The sequence below is a fragment of the Dipodomys spectabilis genome, unplaced genomic scaffold (assembly GCF_019054845.1).
Source record: "Dipodomys spectabilis isolate Male_0828 unplaced genomic scaffold, ASM1905484v1 ptg000289l, whole genome shotgun sequence".
Taxonomy (NCBI): Eukaryota; Metazoa; Chordata; class Mammalia; order Rodentia; family Heteromyidae; genus Dipodomys; species Dipodomys spectabilis.
This window is the reverse complement of record NW_024870966.1, coordinates 5,071,434-5,089,670: the sequence shown is the minus strand read 5'-3', so window position 1 is coordinate 5,089,670 and position 18,237 is coordinate 5,071,434. Positions and strand designations below refer to the sequence as shown.

At 50.4% G+C, this 18,237-nt stretch overlaps 1 protein-coding gene across 4 annotated transcripts in view; it reads left to right on the top strand.

Annotated features, from left to right (window-relative positions):
• The window catches only part of Fam53b (family with sequence similarity 53 member B), a 106,800-nt gene that overhangs the window by 49,853 nt on the left and 38,710 nt on the right, over positions 1-18,237 (top strand). For all 4 annotated transcript variants that reach the window (XM_042701370.1, XM_042701371.1, XM_042701369.1 and 1 more), the window contains one exon: positions 7,269-8,044. In XM_042701370.1, coding sequence (XP_042557304.1) covers positions 7,269-8,044 — 776 coding nt within the window. The remainder of the gene's footprint in view (positions 1-7,268; positions 8,045-18,237) is intronic.

Sequence of the window (18,237 nt, the reverse complement as noted above, 5' to 3'; positions counted from 1 at the left end):
GAGTTCAAGCCCCAGGACTAGCCAAAAAAAAAGTACAGATGACACCATTGTGGGGAACTTGTCAAGAAGAATTTAGCAAAGATCTTCCTGTAAGAGTTGAGCAAAACTACTTCCAAAAGATACCTCCGTTCTCTGAGTTTCCCATAGGAAAAGATAGGGTTGGTGAGCTTCCACCCAAAGCAAGCAGCCTTGAGGCCAAGATAGCACACCCATGGCCCGGGGCAGGGGAGAGGAACTCACTGTCAGCACCGTCAGACGTGAGAAACGCTGGAGTTGAGTCAGTTTGGCTTGCTCCCTGGGTGACAAGACTGTTGAAGCTTGTGTCTTTGGACACAAGAAACGTACCCTATTCCAGAAACTGCACTCTATGATTCTACCACTTTAAGAGAGCCTCTGAAACAGTGCTGAAATCTCCATGGACATGAAACTCTTCCATCTTTTGAACATAAGAAGGTTTCCAGTCCCCCAAGAATCTAGGCCTCTGGAGATTTCCCCCAAGTCTAAGGACAGAAATGGAAACAAGAACACTTGAGGTCAAACGCTATTCGTGTTCCTCTGCTTGTTTTTCTTTCTTCGAGCTCTGTGCACACAGTGGCCTCGTTCTCTCCTTAGTCAGAGGATGGCAGGACCAGGTTTTGTAAGTGAATGTGAGGAACTGAGTCTTTACCTATACACACCCGGTATTTAGTCACGGCTTTGGAAGAGGCCCTGACTCCTTTGTAAGGAGTTCCTTTGTAAGGGAGTTGGGGTTCACTCTTCCATTGGTAGGCAGTGTGTTAAGTTGCACACCATGGACTTGCTCCTGGGTAAGCTTGAGACTTGTGATGGTAGGTGTGGCATGTCATGGAGAAGCTTTGGATGCTCCCAAAAGTTGAAGCAACTGGGATGACCTAGAGTGTGCCTGTGCTCAGGTGCCAGCAAGCTGTACTGTGGTCAGGGCTAGGGGGAAGACTTCTGTTCAGAAGTAGATACCCTCAAACGTCTCTGCCAGTGGCTCTCATCAAGGCCGGCTGTGCCCCTGAGAAGGAAGCCCCTCCATGGCCTGTGAAACCCTGACTAATAAGGACTCAAAAGGCCAAGTGAGCCTTCTCCATTGTCCACTTTTTTTTTGGCCAGTCCTGGGGCTTGAACTCAGGGTCTGGGCATTGTCCCTGAACTTCTGTGCTCAAAGCTAGCACTCTACCACTTGAGTCACAGTGCCACTTCTGGCCTTTACTTTTTTTTTTTTTGCGGGGGTGGGGGGGGAGGATCCAGTCGTGGGGCCTCAACTCTGGGCCTGGGCGCTGTCTCTCAGCTCTTCAGCTCAAGGCTAGTGCTCTACCACTTGAGCCACAGCGCCACTTCCAGCTTTTTTTTTTTTTCTTATGTGGTGCTGAGGAATCGAACCCAGGGCCTCAGGCATGCAAGGCAAGCGCTCTACCACTGAACCACCTTCCCAGCCTCTACTTCTGGCCTTTTCTGTTTACGTGGCACTGAGGAATTGAACCCAGGGTTTCATGCATGCCAGACATGCATGAAGCACTCTACAGCTGAGCCACATTCCCAGGCCGTCTACTTTTTTTTTTTTTACTTTATTGTAAAGATGCTGTACAGAGGGGTTACAGTTACATGAATAAGGTAATGAGTACATTTCTTTTTTTTTTTTTTTTTTTTGGGTCCAGTCGTGGGGCCTGAACTCTGGGCCTAGGTGCTGTCCCTCAGCTCTTCAGCTCAAGGCTAGCACTCTACCACTTGAGCCACAGCGCCACTTCCGGCTTTTTTCTTATGTGGTGCTGAGGAATCGAACCCAGAGCCTCGAGCATGCAAGGCAAGTGCTCTACCACTGAGCCACCTTCCCAGCCCCTACATTTCTTGTCAAACATTGTTACCCCCTCCTTTGTTTTTCTCCTACTATCCCTTCCCTCTCCCACCTCCCCCACTCCTCTCCCCCCCTTTTTGTTGGTCACGGGGATAAGAGTCTCACAGAGGGTCTGGGAAGGTGGCTCAGTGGTAGAGCGCTTGCCTTGCATGCATGAGGCCCTGGGTTTGATTCCTCAGCACCACATAAGCAAAAAAGAAAAAAGCCGGAAGTGGTGCTGTGGTTCAAGTGGTAGAGCGTTAGCCTTGACCTGAAGAGCTGAGAGACAGCGCCCAGGCCCCATGACTGGACCAAAAAATAAATAAATAAAAGAGTCTCACAGACTTTCCTTCCGGGGCTGGCTTTGAACCACAATCCTCAGATCTCAGTCTCCTGAGTAGGATTACAGGCGTGAGCCACCGGCGCCCAGCTCCTGTCTGCTACTTACAATTGGCTAATGTCAAAGCACAACAGTCTCCTTACCCTCCGCAGCCAATTCTCAGTGATGTTTTATATTCATATCTGTAGAGACCAGAATCGTTGTCTCACTAGAAGCTTCTCAATGTGGGTGGGCATTCTGGGCAAACTGTCATTCTGACAGGCCCTGTACAGCCTGTGGCCCACAGCCGTGATGCTCGGCCCCTTTGGGACCTGGAGTGTTGATTAAAATGCTGATTCCTGCTCCCAAGAAGTTCTTATTATTTACGAGATCAGAGTCAGGGCCACAGACAGGGCCAAGGACTCGGCTTTTGAGTACCCTGTCCCCTGTGGTCCTGCAGGTAGTCCAGAAATCTCATTTTGGGAAATCCTAGTGCAGCAAGTACGGATCTCCTTTCTAGCCTGAGTGTACAAGAGTGGTACCCAGTGCTGAAGACCAAACCTCAAAAGCAGGCACGTTTCCAGTACTGCCACATTGCACTTATCATGGTGATGGTTAGAATTTCTGAGAGCCTGTTGCAAGCCCTCCACTGCTCTGCTGTTTTCTTCTCTCAGCGGTTCTGAGAGCATAAGGAGCCTGCAGAGCTGAATTGGAACCCAGGGACACGCCCTTTCTACCACGTCAAGTGACCGGGCTCATGGACTCCCCAGGGCCATGGCCTTTGTCACTTTTGGAAGAGTTATAGTTGTTTGTGCAGAAGTGATATTGAATGGCGGGGTGGGGGCTCCTGGTATCCTCTTCCCAGAGCCCTTCCAAGGCCTTTGTGCAGTGTGACGTTGGGCCCTAACTCGTGGGGCAGTTTGCCACTAAAAATTAGCTTCTATTCCTGTTGCTTTTGTCTGGTGACCTGACCCAACAAATTGCTTTCTGTTCCCTGCATGAAGCGGGGAAGCACAAGGGCTAAACATAGCGCTGATTGTTTTTACTTTCTTATATTGTACTTCTGAGTGATAAAGATAGGAACAATCGCAATTTTTATCTGCACTGCAGACAGGACCAGTGGCCACCTGGCTGGTGTTGATACACAGTAGCTTGTGCTTTGCATTCTCAAAGTGTGTCAGACATAACTCTGCCAACCAGGAGTAAACTACTTGCTTCAAATGCGGCATTCTATGGCCTGGATGGTTCAGGGAGTTCAAGCTACAAGCTGCCTGGCTAAAGAGGGGTCACCTGTGCCAAGGACGAATGGCAAGTAAGGACAAATGAACACCACAGCCCAGTTGGCAACCTGTGCTAGTATTTTAGTGTCTGCTCCCTCTCTGCTGTGTGCTGAGTTCCGTGTTGGAGTATGCTCCAGAGCCATGGCCTAGTGGAAGTAGATGTGTAAGCGATAATTAAGGGTCAGTTAACATATGCACCACGTGATTGCAAGCCTTGAACTTGCATTTTTTCTGCCTCAGCATCACAAATGCTGAGACTACAGGCATGTGCCACCATGTTTGACTTGAATTAGGGGTTTTCAAGGGTGGTTTTGGTTCTTTGTGATTCTTGCCTGATTTCTGGTCATAGGAAGTTGGGTGCCTGAGTGTGGCTGGGGTAATAGTAGGGGGATGGACCTAGGTGCCAGTTTATATCTTTTCCAAGAGGCAGAGGGCAACAGTTGACAAGGGTTTCAAACACGTCCCTAGAGACAGGAGGAAGGTGTGACTGGAGCAGAACACAGAGTGGAGGAAGCGGCACTGAGATTCCGGATGGCCGCAGAAAGGAGGGAGCTGCCAGACAAGGAAGACGAGGTGTTTGTGTCCTTCTGGCTCCCAGTTCCTCTTCTCTTAACTTCCCCGCAGAGCGGGAGAATTCCAGGCTAGCGAAACAGCAGTGGGACAGCAAGTCGTCTCCTGTGAGGATGGAGCCACCTCTTCTAGTGTCATTGGTTTCTTGGCCCTGGCTGAGACCCGTCTGCTCCGTGCCACAGACTCCAGCCAAGGCTTTTGGGCCTTGCTGCACTGCGGTGGGGGTATCGCTGGTTTCTCCCTCAGTCCAGCACATTACTGGTCCTGTGGTGCCTTTGTGCCTTGTCCCAAAAGGGAAGCTGCCGGCTGGCTACTTCCTGCAAAGCCAAGGAGGCAACCCAAAGGAGGATGAGGGCTAGACCCGGGCCTCGCCTGGCTCACTTCCTCAGCTCAGTCATTGCTCAGCCCTGTGGCTCCGTGGTCACAGACCTCCCCGCTTTGCCAGTTCATCTGTCCTCATGGAAAATGAAAAGACTAGAAAAATAAGAACAGGAAGATACAATGAGCCAGCTACCTGCCAGTCCACAGTGACATGGTTTCTTCACATGTAACAGTACATGTGCTACTAACGAGGAATCACACACTTCTTTCCATAGTAGCACTCCACAGTACTGAATGGTATTGAATTTGCTGCTTCACATGTCCTGTTATTTCTTGACAATTTACTCAACCGGTCTCCTACTCAGGGATAGGGATGGTTCGGCTGTTACTTTTACCATCTTGACAAATACCATCATACATAAATGGCCACTCTTAGGTAGGTTTCCTTCTTCTCTACCAGACAGTCATGGCTTGTTCCATGTCAGTTTGTATCTCTTCTAGCACTGCTTTATTGTTGTCGTTAGCTGTGCTCTGACTTGCTGATAATGTCAAGTAGTTTAGAAGATGGTGACTACTCACAGGGGATGCTTCCCAATGAACACAACTCACAAAAAGATCCTTTTTTTGTCTTTTTTTTTTTTTTTTTTGGCCAGTCCTGGGACTAGAGCTTCTTTTGCTCAAGGCTAAAGCTCTACCACTTGAGTCACAGCACCACTTCTGGCTTTTTCTATGCATGTGGTACTAAGGAATGGAACCCAGGGATTCATGCATGTTAGGCAAGCACTCTACCACTAAGCCACATTCCCAGCTCTCCTTTTTTGTAATGTTTATCTTTGCAAAGAACTTATCAAATACAGGAATATGTGTCTAGAAGGGACAGGTTAGGGCCAGGAAAATTCTGGGATGAGGAAAATTGGGTATTTTGTTCTTAACTGGCCTTCGTGGGCTTACAGATAATACTTCCTGCATTTGAAGCCTTTTAGGCTATGTCCCCTGTGCCCCCTGGTTAGGGTTCCAGTTCCTCAGCTTGTCCCTTGTCCTCAGCAGGGTACTCAAGAGATAGGAGCTTCATTTTCTTCACTGATCTGGCTCCCCGCCCCTCCCCCGCCCCACAGTCTGCATTTTTAACCGCCTCAGCAGCTGGTGGTTATGATGTAGTCCAGAGCAGGTCACTTGGTGGCCTTTGAGAAGTGGCCCCTACCATGGAGCCGGCTACCTCTTCCTTCCTGACTGGAGTATATGGCACAGCTTTCTGACCTGTAGCACTTGTTTCCTGATTCTAAAGCCCGTCCCAGACTCCCCTGTGGTTCCCTTTAGCACTATAGGATATTAAAGAGAGAATGGCCTTGGGCCCAGACCAGGCTGGTTTCATTGTGGTTATGTTAGCTGTACAGCCCTGGACCAGTTACTCAACTCCCTCTAAGTCTCAGTCTCCCCTCTGGGCCATGATGGTCCTGCACGTAGGGTACTGTATGGATTGCGGGACCCAGAGAATGCTCAGTGAGAGAGCTCAGTGAGGTGTTTAAAGACTTGCTAAATATCATTTCAGGTTTACTGCTGTCCTCCTCCTAACTTCCCAACCCAAGCCACTTCTATGCATACAACTTAGGAATATGTACAGGTCAGAAAATATAGCATGCTAACATGTTGATTCTTGAGAGCGTTCTGTGATTATTTACTTTTGCACTGTAACTTAAATATAAGAGCTCTGCCAAGTTTATCTCTGCATCTCCTAAAATTCCCAGAATGGTATCTGATTCCATAGCAGAGAATCAACAAATAGTTCTTGAATATTTTAGTAAGCTAAAAGTTCAAGGGCAAATTCAGCATTTCATAGTGGGGGTCGCTTATTTATTTGTGCATTCAAGTTCAGACCTGAATGTGTAAGTATTGTACCCTTAAGTCTGCAGCCCAAGACTTGTTCTTATGGATTTTAATTATTTTAAATATCCTCAGTTTTAGCAAGAAGTCAAATGAAACTAGGTATGGTGGCACATGCCTATAATCCTCACTACTCAGGAGGTGGAGATTTGGAGGATTACTTTTGAGGCCCTCCTGAAGCAAAAAGCTAGACCTCATTGCAACCAACAAGCTAAGTATAGTGGTATGCATCTATGACCCCAGCTACTGGGAGACATAGATAGGAGAAATGCAGTTGGAGATGGGTACTGGACAAAGAAAGACTTTGCCACACACACACACACACACACACACACACACTCTCTCTCTCTCTCTCTCTCTCTCTCTCTCTCTCTCTCTCACACACACTCACACCCAAGAAACCAAAAAAACTGTAAGTGTTCAAATCCTAGTACTATACCAGGAAAACAAAGCGAAACAGGTGAACACAAAGTACTGTAATTAGCAACTGTTGCTCATATTGTCGAACATTTTGGTGGAGGGGACATATGTCCATGAATATGCAATTTGTGTTATCAGCAAATGTTTTAAAGGTGGTGTTGAGATGTAGTACCTGCCCCATTTTGACCATGGTCATCTGATGTGTCAGAAGCTCACCTGTGTATGGTCTGCTGGCACTGAGTCCTGTCCACAAAGCATCAGGGAACTGAGCCAAGGACATAGCAAATGTGTGGCTGTCTGCCACTTGCAGGGAAGATGTGAGAGAGATTTTGGGTGGAAAATGTTGCTCTGTGTTTTTCCAGGAGGCATTACTGTCTGTTGGGAAGAAAACCAAATCAGAAATGACAGGGATGTATGCGAATCCCCAGCCTCACTCTGCTTCAAGCTCAGCTTGTTGGAAGTCACTCACTTCCATTCTCCACGCCTCAGTTTCCCTTCTGTGAAATGGGATTGAACTGGGTAGTTTTTAGCCTTTTGAACTCCAAAGATTCCTTGTGGCTCGTAGGCTGTTGGTGTAGAAGTAGAGGACTGTTGAGAGGGCCTCTAAAGTCTAATTTCCTATTTGTTATTTATCCGCCAGAAAATGACAGATGGCGAGAGCTGGACAGGAAATGTCCTCTTCAGATTGACCAGCCGAGCACCAGCATCTGGGAATGCCTGCCTGAAAAGTGTCAGGACAGCTCCCTGTGGCACCGGGAGGCAGTGACTGCTTGTGCAGTGACCAGCCTGATCAAAGACCTCAGCATCAGCGACCACAATGGGAATCCCTCGGCACCCCCCAGCAAGCGCCAGTGCCGGTCACTGTCCTTCTCCGATGAGATGTCCAGCTGCCGGACGTCTTGGCGGCCCTTGGGGTCCAAAGTCTGGACTCCTGTGGAGAAGAGACGGTGCTACAGCGGGGGCAGCGTCCAGCGCTACTCCAGTGGTGCCAGCACCATGCAGAGGAGCTCCAGCTTCAGCCTCCCTGCCCGGGCCAACGGGCTCTCCTCGCCGTGCCACCAGGCTGGGCTGCACCGCTTTGGGGGACCGTCCTGCCAAGGGCCACTGGGCTCAGCCCCCTGTGGCCAGGGGGGTGACAACTGGATCCCGGAACCGCACCCTGTGGGAGGGGGCCGGCTGGACCTGCAGCGGTCCCTCTCCTGCACGCACGAGCAGTTTTCCTTCGCAGAATACTGTCCACCCTCAGCCAACAGCACACCTGCCTCAACGCCGGAGCCTGCGAGACGCTCCAGTGGGCTCGCCCGTAGCCGTTCCCAGCCATGTGTCCTTAATGATAAGAAGGTCGGCGTGAAACGGCGGCGCCCCGACGAAGTCCAGGAGCAGAGGCCTTCCCTAGACCTTGCCAAGATGGCACAGGTAAGCATCCAGTGGTCTGGAGGGTGTGCTGGGGTCTCTGTTGTTCCTGGTCCATTCAGCTAAGTATATGGTGTTCATTCCAGAAGCTCCCAGGAGTGGCTTCATTTCCTTGTTTTAAGAATCCTATTCAAGGCTGACCACATGGTCAAGTGCTTGTCTAGCATGTTTGAGGTTCTAAGCTCGAACCCCAGTACTAACAAAGTTTCTAGAATCCTGTTTAAAGAAAAATGATTTCAAGGGTTTTCTGTTTTTTTTTGCTGGTCCTGGGGCTTGAATTCTGGGTCTGGGCGCTGTTCCTGAGCCTCTTTTTGCTCAAGGGTAGTGCTCCTACCACTTTAGCCTCAGCTTTATTGCCTTTTTCTGTGATTAATTGGTGATCAGAGTTGCAGACGTTCCTGCCACGGCTGGATTTGAACCTTAATCCTCAGATTTCAGTGTCCTGAGTAGCTAGGATTACAAGCATGAGCCATTGGCACCCCAGCCTCAAATTGCTGTATCAAAAACATCTGTTTCACTGGGCGCCAGTGGCTCACACCTGTAATCCTAGCTACTCAGGAGGCTGAGATCTGAGGATCCGGGTTCAAAGCCAGCCTGGGCAGGGGAGTCCGTGAGACTCTTCAATAAACCACCAGAAAAACCAGAAGTGGTGCTGTGGCTCAAGTGGAAGGAATGGTAGCCTTGAGCTGAAGAGCTCAGGGATAGCACCCAGGCCCAGAGTTCAAGCCCCATGACCAACCTTAAAAAAAAAAATCTAGCTGGGCACCGGTGGCTCACACCTGTAATCCTAGCTACTCAGGAGGCTGAGATCTGAGGATGGCGGTTCAAAACCATCCCGGGCAGGAAAGCCCGTGAGACTCTTAACTCCAATAAATCACTAGAAAACCGGAAGTGGGTGCTGTGGCTCAAGCGGTAGAGTGCGCTTGCCTTGAGCTGAAGAGTGCAGGGACAGCGCCCAAGCCCAGAGTTCAAGCCCCACGACTGACCAAAAAAAAAAAGTGTTTCTCTATTGAAAACATGTTTTTTTCCCTGTGAAGCGTAGTGTTGGTGGTACTGGACAGACAGATGGGAGAGGCAGGCATGGATGGGCAGTGACCAAACACTGATGGGCTCTTCACCGGAGGCCTTTCTTCAGGACCCACTGTGCGCCCATTTTGAGACACTGACAGTCACAGTCACTTGGGTTGTGCTCATCCATAGGTCAGGGCCACAGGCACTAACTAATGTTAAGAGAGCATGTTGGAGAGAGAAGCTTATTCATTGATTATACTGTTGAAAATGTTAAACCACCAAACAGCTGTGATCAGTACCCTCTGTGACTGCCAGTGTTCACCACAAGAAGAGCCTCTGGCACATGCCTGTGTCCTGTGGACTTCATCCTCTGTCTTGGAGCCCTGCCTAGGGCCAGCACTGATGTTAGGTATTGGTCTACAAGAGATAAACGCCATCATCAGGACAGTCTCTGAGTCTGAGGACTGGCTACATTTGATTCTTGCCAGGGAGGCCCAAGGATACGAATGTGGTGGTGAGGCCCAGGGTGTAGGGCTGCTCTGGTGACATCAGAGTGGGTGGGTGGGCCTTGTGCCCATCTGGGAGTCTCTCAGTTACTTAGTGATGTAGTACACCCATGATTTTTCTAGTCTTTGGGGATAGACATTGGTTGTTGCTTGGTTTGGGGAGATGGATACCTGCTTGCTGGTCAGGGGTGGTCTCAGAAGGATTGGCTGTGTTCTTCAGACCATGGGCACGTCCTGGGCAGGCAGGCTCATGCTGTCTGCTCTGCTGCAGATGGGCACAGCTATCACCCTTCAAGGCCACAGCCTGTTGTCTTAGCTAGGCCTCTTCCTGCATGGGAATGGAAACTATTTCTGTCCATGGAGCTTTCTCCTGTCTCTGTAGTTCCCCTTTCAGCATAGGGGGTCCCCTGTAAATGAGGAGGCACAGGTGTCTCCAGGTTAGGAGATGCCTGGCCCTGGAGTCCAGACTTTTAGGTTCTGGTGCGGGCAGCTGGAGCTGCTGCTGATGTGTTGTACCTCCCCGTGGCCAGGGTTCCACTGGAGGAGGAACCTAGAGAAGTGTGGGGCCCAGAACCTGCCTGCTTCTTATCGTCTCTCTCCACCCTGGGTGTGTCCCTTTCTCCCTGTGTCGCGGACATTTCTGACTTGAGTGCCTTGACAGTGATTAAACACATGCCTTGGGCACCCAGAGACAGCTTTTTCTTTCAGATGAATTTAAATAAAAAGTCTGGAAAGGTGATCGCTCTGAATGACTTCTGAAGGAAACTCAGAACCCTGAGTTCTGAGTGCAGTGCATAGTCTCAGCTAGCTTTATAATACTGAGCCTATTTTATTAGCTAATAAGCTAGAGAGGTAGTAAAAACAACTAACACATGTTATTATATTTTACTAGCCACAATCTGGAATAACACCACTGGCATTGCTGGAGACATTTTCCGGCCTCAGTTGGGTAGAAACTGTTTAAAAATATATTACTCGGTGGGTCCATGCCCAGATGTATAGATTGCTTCATTTGCTCCAGGCAGGCATCCAAGATCCAGGAAGGCATGCTACAGCCTGAGGAAGCTGCCCTGGTTCAGCCTGTCTGCTTTTGGCCTCCTGCTCAGCTTCGAGCCTTAGGTGGCACAGTATCCAGGAAAAGTAGAGAGAGTCCCTGGGAAGCATGTGTAACTAATGGCGTGGGGCCAGAGCCGTGAGGATAGAGCTATGGACCCCTGAGCCATCTCCAGTGGGGTATCCAACCCTGCCAGCTCACTCTGCCTGGGGTTGTGGACTCTGCCCGCAGTGGCACCTCCACTGGATGATTTCTAGCTTGAGGAGGGGCAGGCCAATGGCCCTGGAACTCCTTATGTGATCATGAGAAGCCCTGGACTTGGCTGATCAGTGTAGCGGCCTGAGCCTGGGTTCACAACCATGGCCCTGTTGCTAGTGGTATAGTGTCCAGTCCACTGCTGGAGGGATGGCTGAGGCCAGACTAACTGCCCACACAAGGACCCTCGCTTTCTGTGCTGTGGCTTGAGTCATTTGTAATACCAGAAAGCCTGCAGCGTCTATGCAGACCTATGCCTATGAGAGAAGGGCTTGTAGGTGGCTCAGTATCTGTGGAAGGAAAGGTTTGGTGCGGGCTCTTGCTCCTTTTAGCTGGCTCACAAACGGTTGCTGGGCCTTTGATCTTGCTGTGTGCTCGACTTGTGTGTTCCTGTGAAAGAGTCCCTTTGCCTGTGGCTTCTGGAACCAGACACTTCAGATTAAAGGTGCAAAGTATCTTTTCAGTTAGACTTTGGGAACAGCTGGGTATTCTGATAAACCCTGGCTGACTGGGCTGCAGAGCAGATCTTGAGGGTATGGGAGCATGCAGGGGCTCCCTCCCTGTCCTTATAGTAGCCAGTGGGGATCAGAGCCCTTCCAGCCTGCCAGCAGAAGAGGTGCTAGAGCGAGACCTGAGAAAGTCAGATGGCCAGGGAAGGCAGAGATTTCTGAGATCCTGGTTCTGTTCTTGTCTGCACTGCAGCTGAGTTTAGCAGGAGCAAGTGGCTGGGCATAGACATGGCTTAGGATCAAGTTTGACTTGGCTTGTCCATTTCATCTTCTCATAGAGAAACTGGGATTCTGCTGGTTGCTTGGCCCACCAGGGTCCTTTGGACATATTTCATTTTGGGTTTGCATTTATAATGGAACATGGACAAACAAAAAGGCCTCTAGGAGAGGGAGACTGGAACCTTAGGGAAATTGCTAAGTAGCTCTGTGTAGCAAATACCACAGTTAGGCCAACATAGGACTGTGGGAGAATTAACATGTGTGTATAATATATTTATGTATGTATGCATCTGTACATGTATATATCTGTGTGGGTATGTATCTGTGTCTGTGTGCGTGTATCTATACTATATATATGTGCATTTTTGTCTGTGTGCACACACACACACTCCCTGGCACAGGATGAATGCAGACAGCATGGTCTCTGGGGCGGATGGGCAAGAGTGGGTCTGTTGTGAGCAACTTGAAGCAAAAGGGAGGGTTGGAGGGTGGGTGTTTCCTGGAGACACCATCACACTAAGCACTCCTTTCTTCTTGTTCTTCTTGCCTCCTGTGCTATCCTGTCTGTCTGTCTGTCTGTCTGTTCTTGCCATTTACTGCTACTTGTTTGTTCATCCTCTTGCCTTCTCCTCCTCCTTTTGGAAACAAAGGAGGCCCAGGTCTGCCTGCAGCTCAGCCCTTCCTGCTGCAAACTCATGTTGAAAGTCCAGGGTTATGAAATGGTGACAGATCTGGATTTGCCCCCATCACAGAAAGTTGGCTGTATGTGCATTCCTGTCTTGCCTTTGTTACCTTTGAAACCAGGACGGAAAGACCCGTGGGAGCCCTACAGCACCCTTGTGGGCACAGCCGTTGTTAGCCAGAGGCCTGTGGCTCACTCAGGAGTGAGGATGAGACAAGGGTGGGGGTAAAAATGGCTTTCAGATGGTCTTTGCTCATGTTTCTTAAAGCTCCAGTGTCAAGATTGTGGGCAGGAGCTCCCGATGGGGCTGTAGTTTTTTATTTTATTTATTATTTTTTTTGGGGGGGGGACTGTAGTTGACTTGGCCACGTGGAGAGAAGTGAGGAGTGGCCCAGAGAGGGAAGTGTGCCTATCCTCCTGGTTCCTGCTATGACCCCTTGGATCCATAGAGTGAGGGGCTTGAAGGCAGCCCAGTGAGTCAGTGTTTCCCCATCGGCCTGGCTCAGTCTTGCCCATCTTCTCTCCAGTAATTTCCTCCTGTGGTGGCCTTTAGAGTCCCAGATGCTTGGGGTGTCTCTGAGGCTGCAGCCTCCCTGTAGTACGGTGACTGTGTGCCATTGAGGGCAGGGCTGGTCTGAACATAGGAGCTGCTTATCCACAGGGTTGCACTGATATTAATGATTGCTCATTAAGGCCTGGTTTGACCACCATCTCTTGCTTGTTTCTCAAGCCTCGTGTAACCATTTAGAATGGATCATCTATGAGCAAAGATTTCAGATAACACAAAACTAAGACTACTTATTGAAGCCGGGTGCTGGAGGCTCTCACTGTATACCTAGCTACTCAGGAGGCTGAGATCTGTGGATCGCGGTTTGAAGCCAGCCTGGCCAGGAAAGTCCATGAGACTCTTTAATTAACCACCAGAAAACCGGAAGTGGCCTGTGACTCAAAGTTGCAGAGCACTAGCCTTGAGTGAAAAAGCTCAGGGACGGTGCCTAGGCCCTGAGTTCAAGCCCCCTGATTGACAAAGATTACTCCTTGAATGCTATCCTTTGGGTGTCCCAGTCCCTGCCATATTTTTAATCCCAACCTGGTCCGCTTAAGAGCAACAAATTATATTTTTCAACTGTGATTCAAACAGAAGCAAGGCATTCGTAGGGAGAGGTCATATGCTGAACCAGGTTTGATTGATTGATAGCAGCTGCCTACACATTGTATCCGGCCCTTCTTCCCCCTCCCTGAAGAGGCCTCAGAACCAACCAGCAGCAGCTGTTGTGTTAGCAGATGTTTGAGGGACCTGTGAAAGCTGGTCAGGGCAGTTTGGAGAAGGAAAAAAGCAAAGGGTAGAAACAAGATGCCACACATACTTCGGGCTCTACGAAGAGCCGGGGTCCTGTGGTGAGTGCAGGAAAGCGTGTCAAGCAGGGCCACCGGGCTTCACTGGCTGAGGAGCAGTCAGAGCAATTAGCAGGATTATGGCAGATTCTCAGAACTTGTCGCTCTTTGCTGGACTGGGGCATCCTTGGGTGAAATTTCCACTGGCCAACGTCTGCTCTTTGCCCTGTGTGTTAGTGGGACCACCCTTAACAAGGAACAATGGCCTTAGTTTCTATGTGGAGTTGGCCCTTCATACTACTGGCTGTGTGATCTGTCCAGGAAGCCCCTGGCAGCTGCAGACCAGCTGTGCCATTCTCTGACAAGTCCCTAGGCTGTAGGCCTGGTTGACCTGAGCCTCCATGGCCTTCTTTTGTCCAGGTTGCCCAGTGGCCAGCATTTCACCTGTTTGTAGACTCCCTGCTGCTTTGTACTCTCAGCCTCCTTCCTAGCATGCTAGGAAATGGTGCTGATGGCAAGAAGAGGAATTCAGAGATGGATCACCCTTTACCACACTGAGTGCAGACAAGGTGTGAAGATATGCTCAGGGAGGGAGGCACAGGAAGCCCTAGAATTCCAGTTGGAATAGAAGAAATGCTAAATAAAAGTAAAGGCAAAATCTTCTGTAGGCACATGGGGAGTATTTGGACTAGAAGCCACCCCAAGATGGCTCCTGAGACTGGGCTCTCCAGGTGTAGTGGATGCTGAGCCATAGCAGTTAGTGTGCCTCCTTCCCCTGCTTTTGGCAGGCAGGCCTTGCAAATCAGCTGTGGCAGTGATGTTCAGGTGGACTCAGTGGGGGCCATCTTGGCAGCCACTGCTAACTGATGGGTGATTAGCTACATCTGCCTTCTCTGCTTTGGCAGTATCCCCTCACTTTAGGGCGAGGCCTCTAGTGTGCGGGGAGTATCGGTGACTTACCCTACAAAGGAGAGCCTGGGCCTCTAGATACCCAGGTTCACTGCTTCTGCTGTTAGGCTTGGGCCTGGGTGAGGCTGGGGCCAGGTGAGCAACGGTGGGGTGTAGTGTGGTGGTGTGAGGTTGGAGCTTTGGAGTTAGGCAGGCCAGGGCTCAGCCCCCATCCTGCCACTTCCGGTCTTTGGGCAGTCACTTGGCTTTAAGCCTGGGTGTCTGTGTCTGTAAAATGGGGAGCATGGGAGGAGCGATGTAGTGTGGGCCTGGCACACAGTTGGCTCTTGAAGAACACAGCTTTGGTGAGGCCTGCAGCCTCCTCCCATGCTCACATGACGCCCCTGGCTGTCCTCTGCACTCGCTGCTGGTGGTGGGTGAGCCAGGATCCCGCCACCCATGGAGCATGCTGGGACCTGGCCTTCCTTTTCTCTCAGAGATAGGTGTGTCAGTGCCCCATACAACCAAGTGAGGGTTCTGTTCTTGGAGAACCCCTCCTTGGCCCTTGTTGCCATCCTCGGGCTGCATTTGCAGTCGGGCCCAATGTTAACACAATAGCTTTGATCTTCCAGGGAAGAGAAAAATAAGAGTTCAGCTGGGGATATGCCAGGGAGGCAGCTTTTCTTGCCACCTGGTGATTTTCCATGCTTCCATTGAGAGCCATTGTGAGCAGGGAGCTTGGGGCGATGTAAGGTGATGATGCTCCCTGGCTCTCAGGGGCAGGTGCCTCTTCACACGAGGCAGTGCCAGGATGAGAGCCCTGCAGCACCCTGGGCATGCTTGGAACACCCTTGCCAATCCCGCTTGGTGCTGGCAAGGAGGCCTGGGAGACCCTGGAGGCCTGGCTTTGGGAGACCACAGCCTGTGCGCAGGAGGAAAACAGAACTTTCCCAGCCAAGCATCAGCCCGTTTCAGGACAGCTCCAGCCTTGCCATGGCGTGTGGGAAGTATAGGAAAGGCCCAGGGGTCATTCCTCTTACCGCTGATCAGCTCAATTCCAAGAATCCTCCAAGCCCTTAGAGTGCAAGGTGAGGAATCTCTGTGGCCTGCGCTCACATCTGCGCTCACAGCCATCTCCTTCTGACCACCTCCTCTCCGTGCTCCTGAATGCAGCTCTCAGTGTGGCAGCTGACTCTTAACCCTCTGTCCCTGTGTATGTGGTCCTAGGCCCTATGTGCTGTTTACAAGTGCACTCATTTAGTGTGAGGAGAGAAGACATTGCTACCTACATAATGAAAGGAAGACTGAGGCACAGAGAGACTGTAACACCCAGGATGAGAACTGAGCTGCCCTAGAGGCAGGGTTCCAGCAGAGGCCCCAGACTCCCACCTCACTCTGTCCCCTCATTGTCTCTGCCCATGCTCTCTGCTTCTCCTTCAGCAGTCTGGGAACAACAGAAGGGTTTCCCTAAAGTTTAGAGGATTAAGGAAGGCTGGATCTGGAGGTGGGATTCCTAAGCCTGGTCTTTCAAGGCCTAGGACAATCAATTGCCCGAGCCTCAGGCCAATGCCCTCTCCATCTCCAGAGCACCAAAGAAGCCTTGGGGTTGACTGGTGCTGAGCTGGGTACAATCTCATAATTGTTTGGGGAAACTGTCCTAATCCGTAATGTTGTGTGTTTCCAAGGCATGGGTGGTTAAATGTGTTCTTCTTCCTGTTTGATGTTTGATAGTGGCAGGATAAAAGACCAGGAACCCAGTGTCCTGTTCACATACTGTGGGTGTGGTTATCTCTGGACTCGGTAAGCGTTTGCAAGACAGCAGGCTGCTGAGGTCTTTTTGAAATGTATTGGAATCACAGCTATGAGGGAAATGAGCCAGGGGCAGAAACAGCAGCCACAGTGGGTGGCCAAGGCAAGCCTCAGAGCAGGACTCTTGGCTAAGTCTATAGGATGTGTCGGAGCCCACCATGGGAAAAGGAGAGCGTCCAGGCAGAAGCATATGGCCAGAAGTCAGTGTCAGGAAGATGCTGGAAGGAGCCCCCAGGTGGTTGGAGCAGAGTGGGCCAGGGGCCTGGCACACCTCCTCACTAGATCTTCATAGTTGGGCTTGTATTCCAAGTGCAGGGTGGAAGCATTTGAGGACTTGACAAAGCACCTTACAAAGCTCCTATAGGTTCTGATGAGCAGTATGGATGGAGGGTTCTAGAGGAGGCAGGGAGTCTAGCCAGGAGGGCTATTGATTGCTAAACCGGGGGTAGGCAGTGTACATGCTGGTGCATGTTAAGGTGGGACCAACAGGATGGGCTATAAAGGGTTAATCTTGTTGCCCACTATAGCATAGGGTGGGGCAGAGTGAGCAACCTTAACTCCCTTTCCTAACCAGGTTCCCTGAGGGCACAGGGGTTGCTGACTGCAAGACTCTCCTTCCCTGATGTGCAGAACTTGATCTCACCTCCTTAGAAATAAGGCTGAGTGGCTCACCATGACTTGCTCTGCACTTCCAGATCACCATGGAACTGTCTCAGCCCTCAGTAGCTCAGTGGCTGGCCAGCAGGCTGCTTTTCCCCTCTACTGATGCTTCTCTATCCTTATCCCCCTTAGGGGAACCCTATTTCCATCTTGGGGCTGGAGGAAAACTTGGTGGGTGAGGGTCAGAGGAGAATTCTTTATAGTTTTGTACAGTTGTCAGGCTGGCTCTCATCTGGTCAATTTACAGCTGCTTGGAGCAGCATCTCCAGAAAACACAGGGATGGCCTCTCTGAACTCTGATTAAAGTCCAGTAATCCTCAGTGGGCCTGGAAGGGACTCCTGACACACCCTAGTAGGAGTTTGGCATTCCTTGTCTTGTTTCTGCAGTCTTACCAGGGACATCAGGATGATGACTCCTTTGAAGTATCTCTAAGCCCTGGATGAGCATGGAGTCTGCAGGGCTTGTGAGAGCCCAGTGAGGACCAGAGCAGGACACAGAGCCATCCCTGAGATGAAGTGTGATTGATGACTGAGCCAGGCCCAGAGCTGAGCCTGTCTGAGCTGTGCAGGCTGCTGGCCTGCATGGGTGCTCCATGGCATCAAGCCTTAGGTTGGCTTGTTTTACCTTTTGCGTCATAGCCCTCTGTCATCCCAAGCATTGCGGCAACAGCATTCGCCTGTTGATGGGAGCTGATTCATCTAGAACATTCTGTGGTTTCAGCCAATGCTGTATTGCCACCCATTTTTGCAGCTTCAAGTTGAGAGCTGAGAAACATAAATGGCCACATAGAAGAGCAAATCTTTTGCTGCAGTCCCTGCGGCTGCAAGAGCCTGGCTTGACTAGACTCTAGTGTTAATTGCCTATTTATGGCCAAAAGATTAACAATGCCTCCTTTGAAAGCTAGAGTGGTACTCTTGGAGAATTCCTTTTGGGGAGGGGGAAGGAGTGGCTTTTTTTTTTTTTTCAATCTTTCAGAAAATAAAAGCAATCATTGGTTCCAAAATAATGACACACCACAAGCTTAATTTGTGGTTGTGTGTGTCACTGAAGGGCATCAGGCACTCAGCCCCGTCCCCGGTTACATGCCCAGTCACATTTGCTATTCATGGAGTGGGTGGGGGAACAGCTGTCCCCTGCTCCAAGATCTGTGCCCCAGGACCATCCAGGGCCTGGCTGGAGCCAGCTGCACCCCCATATTGCGTTTTAGGGAGTCAGTGAGAATGAAGCTAGGGAGGCTTCCAAAGAACTGAAAGCTAAGAAGAGAATG